Source organism: Canis lupus, chromosome 17 (assembly GCF_003254725.2).
Source record: "Canis lupus dingo isolate Sandy chromosome 17, ASM325472v2, whole genome shotgun sequence".
Classification (NCBI taxonomy): domain Eukaryota; kingdom Metazoa; phylum Chordata; class Mammalia; order Carnivora; family Canidae; genus Canis; species Canis lupus.
In genome coordinates this window covers 60713130-60728677 of record NC_064259.1, presented here as the reverse complement: position 1 = coordinate 60728677, position 15548 = coordinate 60713130, and the positions used below count along the sequence as shown (strand labels likewise).

General features: G+C 45.1%; 1 protein-coding gene across 2 annotated transcripts; it reads left to right on the top strand.

The window, feature by feature from the left end:
- The first annotated feature begins 712 nt into the window (after positions 1–712).
- On the top strand, positions 713–14995 carry TDRKH (tudor and KH domain containing). 2 transcript variants are annotated; one of them, XM_035700564.2, is made up of 14 exons: positions 2508–3222; positions 7359–7507; positions 8221–8327; positions 8914–9103; positions 10004–10143; positions 10241–10568; positions 11683–11843; positions 12057–12229; positions 12449–12513; positions 12990–13141; positions 13374–13475; positions 13747–13843; positions 14027–14114; positions 14294–14995. In XM_035700564.2, the coding sequence occupies exons 2-13, from the start codon at positions 7384–7386 to the stop codon at positions 14077–14079; spliced, it is 1692 nt and encodes a 563-aa protein (XP_035556457.1). In that variant the 5' UTR covers positions 2508–3222; positions 7359–7383; the 3' UTR covers positions 14080–14114; positions 14294–14995. The 2 variants fall into 2 exon arrangements, with proteins under 2 accessions (XP_048951287.1, XP_035556457.1); XM_049095330.1 differs by lacking the exon at positions 2508–3222 and adding an exon at positions 713–810 and having other exon boundaries at positions 14027–14995.
- Positions 14996–15548: the final 553 nt, after the last annotated feature.

Here is a 15548-nt window from a genome sequence, read left to right as displayed (position 1 = left end):
GCCCAACCGTCCTTGACCGTCCCAGGCCCGGGTCCTGGACGGCGGCTGCAATGCCTCCTCCGAAGGGAACCGCCGCCCTCCGCACAAGTGCCCCACCCCCACCCCCACCCCCGGCTGTGCCCTCGCGCCGGTCCCCTCCGCCCCTGCGGAGGGCGCGCCCCTGTGCCCCCCGCCCTCGCCGCGTGCCCGCCCCGCTCCCGCGCGCAGCTCCTCCGTCCACCTCTCCGCGCGGGCCCTTCCGTGCGTCCCCAGGGCCTGCCGCGGGTCAGGACGGGTCCCGGCAGGACAGCACCGAGGAGGCCAGTGGCGCGGCGCCGCCCGTCGAGGGGCCGCTCTCCGCGAGGTACCTGGGGGCCGGTGGCGAGGCGTGGCTGTGCCCTGCGGCGCTCGTGGCCTAGCGACGGCGACGCGCACGCGTGACCCCACGCCCTCGCACCTCGGCCCCCGCCCGCGGTAATTGGCCCGAGGCGGGCTGGCGGCGCTCCGAGAGCCTCTAACTGGCTGCCTAATTCTCAGCAGGTGCCGCCGGGGGGCAGCGGCTGACTTCCCGGGCCCCGACTGGCCAGCGCCCGGGCCGGCGCATCCCGGTGATTGGCTGCCAGCGCGCCGCAGCCCCGTCACTCAGGGGCAGCCCGCGGGAGGATTGGTCGCCGCGCGAGCCTGGCGCTGATTGGTGCGGCCGGGCTGCAGGGGCGGGGAAGCGGGGGCTGAAGCGTGGCGGGCGGGGCGCGAGGAGGGAGGCGGCGGCCGGCGGGGCGCGGGGCTAGGTGCGAGGAGCGCGGCGGAGCGCGGCAGCTGACTGGAGGAGCGGTAATGGCGGGGGCCGGGCCGAGGGCCGAGGGCTGAGGGCTGAGGGCCGCGGAGCGCGGCGGCTGACTGGACGGGCGGTAAAGGCGCCGGGGGACAGGCTGGGGAGAGCGGGCGGCCGGGCGGGGGGGAGGTGGCGGCGGAGGAGGCGTCGCCGCCGCCGCCGCGCCCCGGGTGTGAGCTTCCAACCGCCCCGGGACGTGCTCGGGCCCACAGCGGCCGCTGCCCGCGTGTTCGCCCCCAGCTGGTGGGGCTCCTCGGACGGGCTGTGTTTGAGACGAGAACCGCCGTCAGTGGAGCAGTTTGCCTCGTATTTTCTCCAGTTTTTTTCCTCCGGTACCTCTAAAAGGATGGCTCCTTGAGTCGGGGGTTTGTTTACCAGTCTCGCTTCTCACCAAGCAGATCTCCCCCGTGGGTTCGGGCTGAAGACTCCCCTGTCGAAGCCACGTTTTTATTCTCGTCTCAACGTGAAACGGGTTGGCTTTCTTCACTCGTTGGGTAAAAATCAGTGTGGCAAGGATGAGAAAACTGAGCAAGCTGCTTCAGTGCAACAAGCCCGTCACCATGTTCCAGCTACTCTGTAGGTTCTGGTTGTTAGGAGATAAGGGGATGAGAGGTCCTGGCCCCCATGGAGCTTGCTACATTCTTAAGATGAGGTGACTCCCAACGATGTTTCTAAAATAACACAAAAGTAAGCTTTCCTTATGCCTATTAAATAGTCAGCAACTGTTTCGTGTAAATGTCAAGAAATTTCAAAATTGGCTTCTGAAAAGCATCCTTTGTATGTCTCACCTTGACATGATCCACGTGTCTCCTCTTTACTCAGCTTCCCTTAGAAACTGTTGGGTGTTTTTTGTTTGTTTTTTTAGAAACTATGATCTTAAATCCAACCTTTTCACGTTCAATTTGAAGTAATAAAATCAAACACAAGCTGGCACTCAGTACTATGGTTATATCCCTGGTGCCATTGTATTGTTTCCCCACTTATTTTTAAAGAGAAATCAAACGAACTAATATGCACATAATCGCAAAATCATACTTGATGAATCAAGTAGGTATTCATTCTTTGAGACTTCAGCTAACTCGACATAAACTTCATTTGTAATATGTGAAAAGGAGTTGAGTGAAACTTAGGTTTCAATTAAAATAGAAGTTACCTAATTTATCCTTGTCGTGGACTTTCATCTTCCCACCACTACATTCCTTCCACCACCAAATCATTAATATTGTGTCTCAAACACCAAGTGCTCAAATGAGAAACCTGATAGGGGGCTCCTTGAATCAATTATTAGGTCTTGTGTAGTCTACCTGTTAAAACTCTCCTCCTTGTCATCTCCATCATTGGCACCTGAACTAGCCTCTAAATTGGTCTCCCTACCCCCCCCCCCCCACTTGCTGCCCTCAATTCATTCTCACTACAGACACAGCAGTTAAGAATCACAAGCAACATATGTTGTGAAAGGATGTTTGGAGTACTATGGAAGCCCATGGTAATGAAACCCAACCAAGCATAGACGGTCAGGATGGCGGGGGGGGGGGGGGGGGGGGGGAGGGGGGGCGAGGGGTGAGGGAGTTGGCAGCAGAGCCAGAGGAATATCAGATGTTAGATTTTTTTTTTTTTTTGCCTTGATCTTGATAGTTTCTGAACTGGGGTGAAAATGCTATTAGTTCTTTGAGTCTCCTTAAAGAGGTCCCTTTGTGACTGGTCTTCAAACCACATTGTGTACTGCATTGTATAGAAGTGACTGACTATATAACCTTAGGGAAATCCCTTTATTTCACTTGGCTTCAGTTTCCCCAGTTGGAACGTTATTAGTAGAATCAGATCATTTCTTTGGTCCTTCCGATTCTAAAACTCTATGATTTCTTAGGCATAAATTGTGGCCAGAAAGGTGGTGTTAAAAGGGAAACAGCATTAGAGTGCTGATTAAGTTACTGCTCTGTTCACAAGATTTATTTCCCCAAATCTTTAATGCCTACAGACTCTTGCCTATCAAGTAAGACCTTCCCTGCTGGATAGGAAACCCCATGACTGAAGCTACCAAGTCTTTCTGAACTGTTGTATGCCCCAGAGCCAACCACACATTGAATACTCAGTATTTATTGGTTTGAATGCAGAAAAATGATTTGTATTTTAACAAGGTGGTTTCAATTCTGTGCCATCTAAGAAATCTTTTAAGTTTCGGTTCCACTCAGCTGTTACTTTAGCCAAGAATTTATATTGTCTCTGCACTGCCTCTAATTATTTGATTTGGTGGTCATTTTTCCTCCTAGACTGTATTTCAGGGCAAGAATTCTTATTCCTACTTGTGTTCCCAGCATGTGCAGCTGGTAACAAAGAACTAGCACTATAATAGTGAAGACAAGCTTTGCACTTCAGAGACCATATGAGAAAATATATGAAGTAACCACTAGGTAAAAGAAGTGAACTCTTTTTTTAGATACTCCAAATAAACTATCTCTTAATATAAGAAAATAGTCTGAGGTTCAAAAAATTCAAGAATTTAAGCAAAAATCTTTATGAAACAGAGCTTGTTTCCTTTGGTATATGCAAAAGTGATACCACCCAAACTTGCACAGAGAGCAGTGAAAGGTTTTATTTAAAGGTTAGGGGAAAAAATTTTTAAAAATAAAGGTGAGGAAAAGAGAGAAGCTGATTCTTTTTTTGATCCAGGTAAGAAAGGAACCTCATAACTCAAACACCCATTAAACTCCATTCTTTCCTTTCTACCTACCAAAAAAGGAAAAAAAGCAACCGTATTCCTCCATGTCTATACTAGATCTCCAAAAGGGATATATACTGTATATATTGGATCTTCTTACTGAGTAATGAATTGCCTGAAATAACAAGACACTTGAAAAAGTATTTTTTCTGTTCCAGGCCTGATTGAGCAAGAGAATGGATGAAATTTATTTAAAGCTATTGGCTAAAAACATAGGCAAACTTCTGGAGTTTCTATCACATTTAGAGTCAAAGTTTTATTCCTGAATAGGTCCTGTATTAATGAGTATATTTTTAGCCTTCCTGGAATACAACCAGTTTTTTTTAAAGGTAAAAAAAATGGGCAGCCCGGTGGCTCAGCGGTTTAGCGCCACCTTCAGCCCAGGGCCTGATCCTGGAGACCCGGAATTGAGTCCCACGTCGGGCTCCCTGCATGGAGCCTGCTTCTCCCTCTGCCTGTGTCTCTGCCCCAACCCCTCTCTGTCTCTCTGTGTGTCTCTCATGAATAAATAAAATCTTAAAAAACAATTTCTTGGATATCATAATCATCTGGGTTGAATTTGTGTACCTGGAGGCAAATCATAGCATAAAATTATATTTTCTTATTTTTAAAGATATTTATTCGTGAGAGACACAGAGGCAGAGTCACAGGCAGAGGGAGAAGCAGGCTCCCTGCAGGAGCCTGATGTGGGACTCGATCCTGAAACTTTGGGATCACGCCCTGAGTCAAAGGCAGACGCCCAACCACTGAGCCACTCAGGCATCCCTTCACTAGTGTTTATTAATCTTGAATTTCCTGAATAAAGACACCAAGTACTGTTCTGCTGAGTCTGTGTAAGAGAAAGGGGGGGGGGCTTCTAAAGTCACTTTGTTAGGTTTTTAATAACCAAATAATAACCCAGACCCTGGGTAAGAAGCTGGGTAACCTCTCTAAGCATATATATTCCTCTGTAAAACTGGAGTTGACATTTCCTACCTTACAGAATTGCATAGCGATTAAGTTAATGGAAGTAAAGTGCCTGGTGGCATAGTAGCTACTCAGCACATTTATCTTTTCATCTTTTTCATCCTTAGTGCCACAATAACATCTAACACATGGAAGTGCTTAATAAATGTGGTTGACCTAGCTTGCTTGAAGCCAGTCTAGAGGACATAGGCATAACAGACACACACAGTTGCATACAGTGTGAACGAGTGCTATCATGGAAGTATCATAAGGGCAGCATGAGCTAAGGAGAAACCTACCCTAAGTCAGCTAGGGGAAATCCCACAGGCCTCAAAAGTGTAGTAGTAGAACTGAGACGTGAGGAAGGAGTAGGGTTTTGCCAGAGAGACCAGATGGGCTAAGGTGTATAACCAGAAAGAAGTGACACAAGGCCAGAGCAGGGACACACAGGCACATAGAGCATGTCCTGTCCCCCTGGTAGCAGTGGAATTAAGAGTATAAGGTTGTGAAAGTCATAGGCAGAGATCGGATTATAAAGAACTTTTCATGCCATTAATGAGTTTTTATGTAGACAACAGAGTTGCTGAAGTTTATTCATTCAACAAATATTTATTGATTAGCTACTGTGTGCTAAGCACTGATGAACAAAACAAAATTCCTGCTCTGTGGAGTGTACATTCTATTGGAAATACAATCAAAATGAAGACATCACAGGTCATTATGATAGCTCTGGCTTATAATCATATAGTGAGATTGAAAACCACTGGGAGGCTTTGAGTGGATGAATAATGTTATTGACATCAGCTGTTGAGAATAAACTGGACAATGGCAAATACCAGAATATAATGGATTGCAATAATCTAGACAAGAAATATTGGTGGTCTTAGCAGTGGAGAGGCAAAATGTGGTCAGATTCTGGAAAATCTGAAGGTACAATAAATAGGATTTGCTGACAGGCTAACGGTGCTATTTGAGGGAGAAGATGAATAAATTTTTTTACCTGAGAGAGTAAAAGAATGGACTTGTCTTTACTAAGTCAGCCAAGACCACAGGCAGAGGGTAAGATCGGGAGCTCAGCGTTGTACCTGTTAAGTTTGAGATGCCTATTAGATATCCAATGGAGACGTCTCATAGGCAGTTGGTATACAAACCTGAAGTTCAGGAGAATGGTCCTACCTGGATCTATGAATTTGGGAGTTACCATTATACAGATGGGATTTAAAGCCAAGCTGTGAATGAAACTTGGTGAGATCACTAAGGAAGTGAGGTAGAACCCACAAGAGGGCATAGGACAGAGCTCTGGGGTGTTGCAGTGTTTAGAGGTTACAAGCAGGAGAAGAAAACTGACCGATGGAGCACCCAGAAAGGGAGAAGGAAAACCAGAAGGGTGCTATTGTGGAAGCCAAGTGAAGAAAGGGTCAGAGCAGGGGGCAGTCCTCAGTTGTGCCAGATACAGGGGCGAGGGCATGTAGAGTGAAGACAGAGAATTGGTCATTGTGACGTCCCTGGAGACCTTGGCAAGAGCAGTGGGAGTGGATTCAAGAGAAATTGAGCACAAGAGTATTGGCACTGGTGAGTTTTCCTATAAAAGGAAGGGAAGAAATCAGAAGTGTTTGGAGGAATAAGTGGAATCAAGAGAGGATTTTCTTTAAGAAATAAGAAACAGTGGCATGTTTGCTGAAAGAGATCCAGTAGAGAGGAAAACATCAACAATACATGAGAAGGAAGGAGAGCAACAACACTTTTATGAGAGCCTTCAGTGCCAGGAGTAGAGACAGTTCATCCATGGCCACAGAAAGATTTGAGCATAGATAGGGGTAGGTGGGTAATTGTGGTAGAACTGAGTTAATATTTTCTCAGAATGCTGTACTTTCTCAGTGGCATAGGAAATAAGGAAGATACCAGATGAGAGTGAGGATGGAGGAAGTGCTAGAGGCTTGAGAAGAAATAGTATGAATTGTCTGGAAGGGTGAGAGAAGTTATAAGAAAATCTAGTGATGATGTAAAGATTAGCTTGGCAGCAAAATGAAGGTACAGTATCAGTCTAAGAATAATGAGGCCATTGCAGTGGTCCAAATGAGATCTGATGAGCTGAATCCAGCACAGTTGATGTTGGATGTTAGCATCTAGGTATTCATTGAAGCTGCAGGTGTAGATGAAATTGCCATGGACCGCAGAGTGGCAGTAGCAGTGGAGAGAGGCCATGGGAAGACAAGCCCAAGGCTGTAAAAACGCTTCCAGGGAAAGAGGAGGAGAAACCAAGAGAAAGGTCCCAGAGGTGAGATTAGGTAGGGCTTATACATGCCATCTAGGTTGACTATCTGGGAAGTTGTAGTTTTGGTGAAGGAGCAGGGCAGACATCCTTTCAGTGTTAGCTGAGAAATAAATAGAAATCAGGAGTATAGATAAAAGAAAAAAAATAGAAGGAGCAGAACCTGAAACTGGACCTGAAAAGCCACTCTTTGCAGAGACTACAGCTTCTGGAAAGCCCTAGAGGCATGGAAGGGCACAGATAAGGGATTTTAAGTAGTCTGATGTGAAATCTGAAGGCTTATTTTTGTAGTGTTTGATTCATTTAATAATTTTTTTGTTCCTTCATCTTATAAAATTGTGGTCAATGTATGCTTTTCTTTGGGAGGGGGAGGGAATGAAGTATGTCTCTAATTGTATATGTCCCTTGGTAACTTTTAAAAATACCCTGAGACCTTTTACATGAAGTAGGTTTTAGAAGAAAAAAAAAGATTTTGAGATGGCTCAAGCTCTTGTTTTGGAAAGGTAGGCAGTAGTATTCTTTTTAATAATGCTGTAATATGTTCCCATGCCTCTCTGCCAATCATAAAGACATAGGATGAAAGCTTCTTTTCCGTCACTTACTTATTTCAGGATGTAAGTCTGAATACAGCAGAAAATGTCCACTGAACGAACTTCTTGGACAAGTTTGTCCACTATTCAGAAAATAGCACTGGGCCTTGGGATCCCAGCCAGCGCAACGGTTGCCTATATCCTATACCGCAGATACAGGGAAAGCAGAGGTATGTGAACCCCCCCCCCCTCCGGGTGTACATATGGAGATGTTCAAACTGTGCTCTGGCCTTGTTAAATTGAAATGAAAGTTTTCCTTGGTGGACTGGATATGTCTGTTGGGATGTAATTGGCTTTCTGTGAGGGATCTTTGAAACTAGTTTCTTCTTTTCTTTGTTTTTAATGTGCAGCTAGTCTGAATTGATAAGCTCATTTTATAATTCTATTTATCTGTTCCCTTCAACAGCAGCACTACAATGGGTTCTTTTTTGATCTTTTTTGTAAGCGTCTATACTTCTCCTTTTTATACACTCCCTGTATTTAGTTGTTACAAGGGTAATCATAGGGTCACGTTTCCCTACAGGCTGGACCTAGAGAAAGGATTTAGGTACAAATGGAAGTTCTGAGCCCAGTGGACTCCTTTTAGCCTTCATTCTTCTCCAGGAGTCCTCTCCTGGGAGATACAGTTTACGCAGAATCCAGCACCCTTTCCTTGCAGGTCCAAATGCTTTCCACATTTTAGCATCTGAGATAGGATTCCAGAGACAGTGCCCATCTTCCAGTCTTCTGAGACTCTCCAGTTCCTACTCAGATGCTGCTTCTCCTTGTCATTATGGTTGAGATCTTTGTTCTATCTCATGGATCATTCTCCTTGACAGCTAGCTTCAGGGGAGGGCTGGGGTACTTTGGATGCTAAGTCTGATCTGAGCCATGATCTGTGCAGAAGAGCGGTTGACATTTGTTGGGGAGGACGACATCGAAATAGAGATGCGAGTTCCCCAGGAGGCTGTGAAGCTCATCATTGGCCGGCAAGGAACCAATATTAAACAGGTAAGTGTGCAAGCAGGCAGTTGGCTTTCCCAGGGATTGATTCTGCTTAATCTTGCTTCCCTCCTCTGCCTCCACTCACACTATGTATGTTTTTAGAAAATACAGAACTTTTAGCTAACTATGCTCTTTTCCTTCTAGAGAGGAGTCCTACTTCCTAGAAAATGAAGGACTCAGTTAGAAATGGGGATTTTTGATTGTATGATTCTCAGCTTGGTATAGCTTGAACCATTCTTTTCTATTATGGAATTAATGAGCCCTTATTGTTAGTAAATGTTGAATTGCTGCCGAATTTTTCTTTTGTTCATTTGAAATGTCAAGAAAACAAAATATTTGATTCTCTATCCAAATAAAATTAGGGGGAAAGAGGGTTGGAAACACAAAGAGAAACTGTTTTGAATTAACTGCTATTTGAGGTTACCTTTGTTATTAATAGTCTTTCATAAGTACAGGTAATTGAGGACTGCTTATAGCATCCTGATTTAGCTAATTACTGTCCAGTTCCATCTACCTCCAGGGTTACGTTGAGAGTATACCTAGCTGACGAGCTGTTTCCAGAGCGTACAGCCATGTATCCTTTTCTCTGCAGCTACGGAAACAGACAGGTGCTCGGATTGATGTGGACACAGAGGATGTAGGTGATGAGCGGGTGCTGCTTATCAGTGGGTTTCCTGTTCAGGTGTGCAAGGCCAAAGCAGCCATCCATCAGATCCTGACAGAGAATACCCCAGTGTCTGAGCAGCTCTCAGTTCCCCAGAGATCCGTGGGCAGGATCATAGGTACCACTGGACAGCTTCCTCTGCTTTTAACTTTTTTCTTCACCTTTGTCTTTCTTTCACGTCTTCTCAAGGATTTTTCCTGGCCTACTTCCCTTCACCTTGTGGGGGGTGGGGGCGTTTGGTGGTGGTGCTGGGGAGACATTGAGACCAGAGCTTTACTTTTTTAAAGAACCAGTAGTAAAGCAAAACCCATTACCTCGGGAAGGTATATGATCTGAACCTTACAAATAGATTCCAGAAGGGTTCGGGTAAATGTATTTACCTCATAATAGATATTTAAAGGGAAGCTAAGCCTGCTCGTTTTATCCCAGGTTTTTCATTTTCTTTTAAGATTGTATTTATTTATTTGAGAGAGAGAGAGCACAAACGGGGAGGGGCAGAGGGAGAAACAGACTCTCCACTAAGCAGGAAGCCCAACGTAGGGCTCAGGACTCCATCCCAGGACCCTGGGATCAGAACCTGAGCCAAAGCCAGACTCTTAACCAACTAAGCCACCAGGCACCCCCCAGAGCTGTCAAGATAGTAACCTGTTACACCTTCCCCAAGCACATTCCTTATGCTGCTACTAGAGACAGAGAAATGTCTGTCCTTGGTCCAATGTTTCAATATACTGTGTAGGATATCTTCTTATGAAGTGCCGGTGTAAAGTATGCTGAATGGTCAAAAAGTGGAAATGACATGAAGTTATACTAACCAAGAGTTTAGGTAAAAGAGAAAGAGCAGATAGGCCCTAGTCCCCTTCTTACAGTAAGAATTGCAGTAGCTCCTGCTTTCTATTCAGTATCTTATATTCTGTTCACTTTGGAAGTGACTCTTCTCTCCCAGTATATACAAAATAGTGATTCCTCTAGTAGTTTGGTGAGGAGGGAAGCACAAGTGTTTGTGTGCTTTTCAATGCAGGGAGAGGTGGGGAGACGATTCGTTCTATCTGTAAGGCCTCTGGAGCCAAAATTACCTGTGACAAAGAATCAGAGGGGACGTTACTACTATCAAGACTTATCAAAATCTCAGGAACACAGAAGGAAGTGGCAGCAGCCAAGGCAAGTAGCTAATAGGCCTGAATTGTGTCTAAGAATGAGAACCTTTTACTCCATCCTCGGTGAAAATATCTGGTCACAGAGCTCTCTCTTACTACAGCATTTGATACTGGAGAAAGTTTCAGAAGATGAAGAACTTCGGAAGAGAATTGCCCATTCTGCAGAAACCAGAGTCCCACGCAAACAGCCAATCAGTGTAAGAAGAGAGGAAGTCACCGAGTCTGGTGGAGCTGGAGAGCCAGCTTTGTGGAAAAACACTGGTACTGGCACAGAGCCAGAGCCAGCTACGACGCCACTGGGAGCTCCTTCCCAAAAAGGAGGTGGTGACATGGCTGGTGTAGGGCCAGAAGGTGCTTGGGAGAAACCCAATGGTGACAACTTTCAGAAATCTGGAGTCCAGACCAGTCCTGAGATGTCCATGTTTGAAAGTATGTAACAAAATGGAAACCCATTTGCTATATGGAAGATAGAAATACTGGCTTGGATAACCCAAAATAGGAAGCAGTAAAAGTAATTTGTTTTCTTGACAGCACTTATATAAGTCTCTTCACAGATGTTCCTTTGTATGGTAATATATTAGTATTAATATTTATTATTTATAATCCATATTAAATACTGTTAATACTTAGTATGGATAAATACTAATTCATTACTGTTTAATATTTAATATAAGTACTAATGATATTTAGTAACTAGGGTTAGTACTAAACATAAATAATAATTTTCGGAACACAAACCAGCTAGTGATTGAGAATGATACAGAAATATGCTACTTCATGGGGCCCCATGTGACTCTTGATCTCACGGTTGTAAGTTCAAGCCCCATGTGGGGTGTAGAGATTACTTAAAAATAAAATCTTAAAAAAATATACTAGTTCACAGGAAACTACTCTAAATATATCTAAAAGTAATATATCTAAAAATTGAATTTATGTGATATTCTTTCACAGATTTATTAAATAAGTAAAATACTCAGCCTGGTGGGGTTTTGTTGGTTTGTTTTGGCCTATCTCATTAGTGCTTTTAAAAATCATCACCGTTAAGAAGAATGAAGACTGTGAGCATCCTCTTCTGTGCATAGGTTCTGGGATGGGCAGGGAAGACCAGGGGCCCTAAGAGGTTTGCAGACTTGTTCAGGGTTACATAATGAGTTAGTGATAGAATGGATCTGGAATAGGCCCACCTATTTCCACTGGTTCATGCTGCAGCTAGCATATGGAGGATTTACCTTCATTATAATTGATGTCTGACTTGAATACATGGCAGATGATTAGGAATGTAAACTCTTACTACTCTGTTACATAGAAAGGTACACAGCTCAGCTTACTACCTTTCTTCAGGATAGTCTTGTAGGCTTCATCCAGTTGTCCCTCAATTGTTTTTTTAAATGGTAATAGCCAAAAAAAAAAAATTAAAAAAAAAATGTAATAGCCACTTGGTGTTTGTACCTCTGATAGAGAGGCCCCATTTCAACCAGAGATGCTTCTGATATGGTCACCAGCTTAGGATTCTGTAGCTTAGCTTGTTTATCCCTGTGTTTAGTCCCTAGTCCTGACTTCAGTTTTCATGCCGATGAGTTCCTGGAAGTCTACGTCTCTGCCTCCGAACATCCCAACCACTTCTGGATCCAAATCATTGGCTCCCGCAGCCTGCAGCTGGATAAGCTTGTCAGTGAGATGACCCAGCACTATGAGAATAGTCTAGTGAGTTGCCATAGGGGCAGGGCTGGGTTGAATGAAAAGGGGGCCTATTTTTTTTTCACTGTGATATGTTCTCTTTTCCTGGGAAGCAACTACTTGTTCTTTCTTCCTTCCAACTACTTGTTCTTTCTTCCTTCTTCCTCCTGCTTATCTTTTTTTTTTTTTTAGCCTGCCCATCTTAACTCTCCCCATTTTGATCCTTATCCTCATGTGCAGCCTGAAGACTTGACTGTGCATGTGGGAGACATTGTAGCAGCACCTTTACCTACAAACGGTTCCTGGTATCGAGCTCGGGTCCTTGGCACCTTGGAGAATGGGAACCTGGACCTGTACTTCGTTGACTTTGGAGATAATGGAGATTGCCCACTGAAGGACCTCCGAGCACTCAGGTCTGTGGAGGCCAGGATGGAGTCCCAGTTAACTCGGCCTTGGCCATAGCTGGTGGTGTGCTCTAGGCACTTCTCACTTAGGGGGATTGGGAAGAGAACCTACATACAGAGAGCAGATGATTATCTTCTCCAGCTGAGTTAATTGGTGATCTCTAGAAACAAGGACTATAAGAGATCCTTCCTGCACTGGGATTCTAATTTCAGTTTCTTTCACTTTAGGAGTGACTTCCTAAGCCTTCCATTTCAAGCAATAGAGTGTAGTCTGGCACGGATCGCCCCTTCAGGTAAATTTTTTTTTTTTTTTACATTTTTATTTATTTATGATAGTCACAGAGAGAGAGAGAGAGAGAAAGAGGCAGAGACACAGGCAGAGGGAGAAGCAGGCTCCATGCACCAGGAGCCCAACATGGGATTCGATCCCGGGTCTCCAGGATCGTGCCCTGGGCCAAAGGCAGGCGCTAAACCGCTGCGCCACCCAGGGATCCCCCCTTCAGGTAAATTGGTCATATCGCCTATTGACCTTGCCTCCACATAGAATAACTCTAATACAGCACATGGAAGGAATTCTCACATTCCCAGGCTTTTTGAGTTCTGGGGGCTCAGGTGTCTTTTCCTCCCCAGCAGAAGAAAGCAGCAACCTGGCAGGCAGACATACATACCTTCTGGAGTAGAAAGAGGTGGTTCCAATTTCTCTCTAGGGTGTAATCTCACCCCGTCAGTAGGGACCCCTTCTTAGGTTATCCCTGCAATCTTTTGCCAGGTGAACAGTGGGAAGAGGAAGCTTTGGATGAGTTTGACAGACTGACTCACTGTGCTGACTGGAAGCCCCTGATGGCCAAGATCTCCAGCTATGTCCAGACTGGGATCTCAACTTGGCCCAAGATTTACTTATATGATACTAGCAATGGGAAGGTACGACTGGGGTCCACTCATTGCTCACTGTCTCTTCAGTATATTTATAGTCTCATTCACTTTTTCTTTCCCAGAAACCATTATCTGATATTACTCCTACCTCACAAGATCCTGCTGCTTACTGTTCCCCACTAAAGGAATGTCTTTGAAGTATCAATCCTAACTCCTTAGTTCTTCAGATATTCCCTTCCCTATAGAAAGAACATCATTCCCTTTTCATTTTTCTTCTCAGAAACTTGATATTGGGTTAGAATTAGTTCGTAAAGGATATGCAGTTGAGCTTCCCGAAGACATGGAAGAAACCAGAGCTGTCCCAGACATGTTGCACGATGTGGTGAGTGAGCCATTGTGACTACATGCAGGGCACTGCCTCGGGGCAGACCTGGTGCCCAGAGAGACATGAGGGCTTCTAGTTAGGCGTGACATTTTGTGGAGAGCTTTCCTAAGGAGTTGTTACACAGGTTGGTCGATGGAAGCATTGTGTCTCTCTTGGTAGCCAAACTCAACTGCCTTAACCAGATCCTGTGGGCAAAATGATAGGGTGGCCTCTCCTTACCCACCAGCCAACACTGCATTCTTCCTTTTTCTCGTCTTCATCCCTATAGGCCACAGAAACAGATGTCTCTCTTGGCAGCATGCTCACTGAGCCCAAGAAGAGCCCTGGAGAGATAGCAAATACCCTGTCTTGCCTCAGCTTATCAGGTACAAGCTGCATTTCCTCCCTAGAGTATCTTTGGAAGTTACGGTTTTTCAATGAGTCTTTCCAAACTAGGGACGATGGTAAAAGTTGGCTCTTAAGCAAAGTGATCACTGAGCACTAAGAAGCCCATTTTCCCCTGAGTCTCCATGGCTGTGCCTAACTTCCCCTCCATTCCTTCTAAGCAGAAGCTGCCTCTATGTCTGGTGATGATAACCTGGAAGATGACTACTTACTCTGAAGTTGGCTTCAGCCACCTCTGCTGCCTGCTTTGCTGTGAGTGCAGCTCTCATCTGTCTGTAGCAACAGGAAAGTACAAGAGTGACAACAGGGGCCTTGCTTTATTCTCTTCCCTAGCCTGTCTCAACACTACTCTGCCACTGCTTTCCTGCAGCTTCACTCTCAGGTTGAGCCCTTTCAAGCTTTTTGTGTCTGTGTGTTTGTGTCTTTGGCAGGACTTGGCACAGGATTTGGTGCCTGGAGAGAGGGGCCTATGATAAAGAGATATGTGCAGTCCTTCCTCTATTACGTACGTGATCTGGCTTACTGTGGACCAAATGCATCCTCTTCTGTTGGACTACCAGAAAAAGTGTGGGGTAGAGGAGGATAAGTACATGTCCCTACAGGGGGATGTCTTCTTCCAGAGTTTGCTTCCAGGATGCTCAACATCTGGCTCACTGTTCTCTGCCAGACATTGATGTTTCTGCAAGGCTGTGTCCTTTCTGAGGCTGGGAAGCAGCCAGAAGTGATGATTCTGCAGACTTCTAACTCACCTCATCAGGTGACTCTGTTACTTAAAGGTTTTTGAGTGGTGAACTCAGACTACAGTTGAGTCAGGAGGCAGAAGCAGAAATCAACATGACTATGTTAAAAAGCCTCAGGAAATGGGAAGAAAACACTGCCTCCTGGCCTTAACTGCTGATATGTTATTGGAGATAGGTTCTTTGAAACAGTTGCTCCAGCTATTTCCCTGTAAACTTTGGTTAAAATATAAGTAGACAACGGGAGAGCGGCTCAGGAAATGTTCTAAAGTGCTAGTGTAGTATCTATATGTACACACACGTCCATAGAGTGAAAGAGAACTTATATGGCTGTTTGAATCATTTGGGGGGATTCTTTGCTGAATAAAGTTCTCAAGAAAATTATCAAAAACTAAATGTTGGTTGAATCAAGATGATGGTAGGCCTATGGGTATCCTCTGAACATAAACCTGGTAGAATTTGTCACACACCTCACAGGGATGGCCCATCTTTGAAACAAGTGTCCCTTCCATGCACAGATCCTATCCTTTCCCTAAGTTACTTCAGAATTAACCATTCACTAAGAACCAGACCAATTTAGGTTTAGGTTATGTAAATAACCCATTGGGGTGCCTGGGTTGGCTCAGTCGGTTAAGTATTGGACTCTTGATTTCAGCTCAGCTCATGATCTCAGGGTTGTGAGATCAGGCTCAGCTGGAATTCTGCTTGAGATTCTCTCCATCTGCCCCTCCACCACCACCATGACACTACACCCCACCCCCACCCACATATGTGTATTTTCTCAAAATCTTACACACACACACACACACACACACACACACACACACACAAACCCACCCAGACTAGATACTTGGAAGAAGAGGTCTGGGTTCTGGTGGATCTCCACTGTGAACTTACTCTTCAGGAACCATGTCCTCGTGTCCCCCACATTGTGGGCAGTACTGTGCAG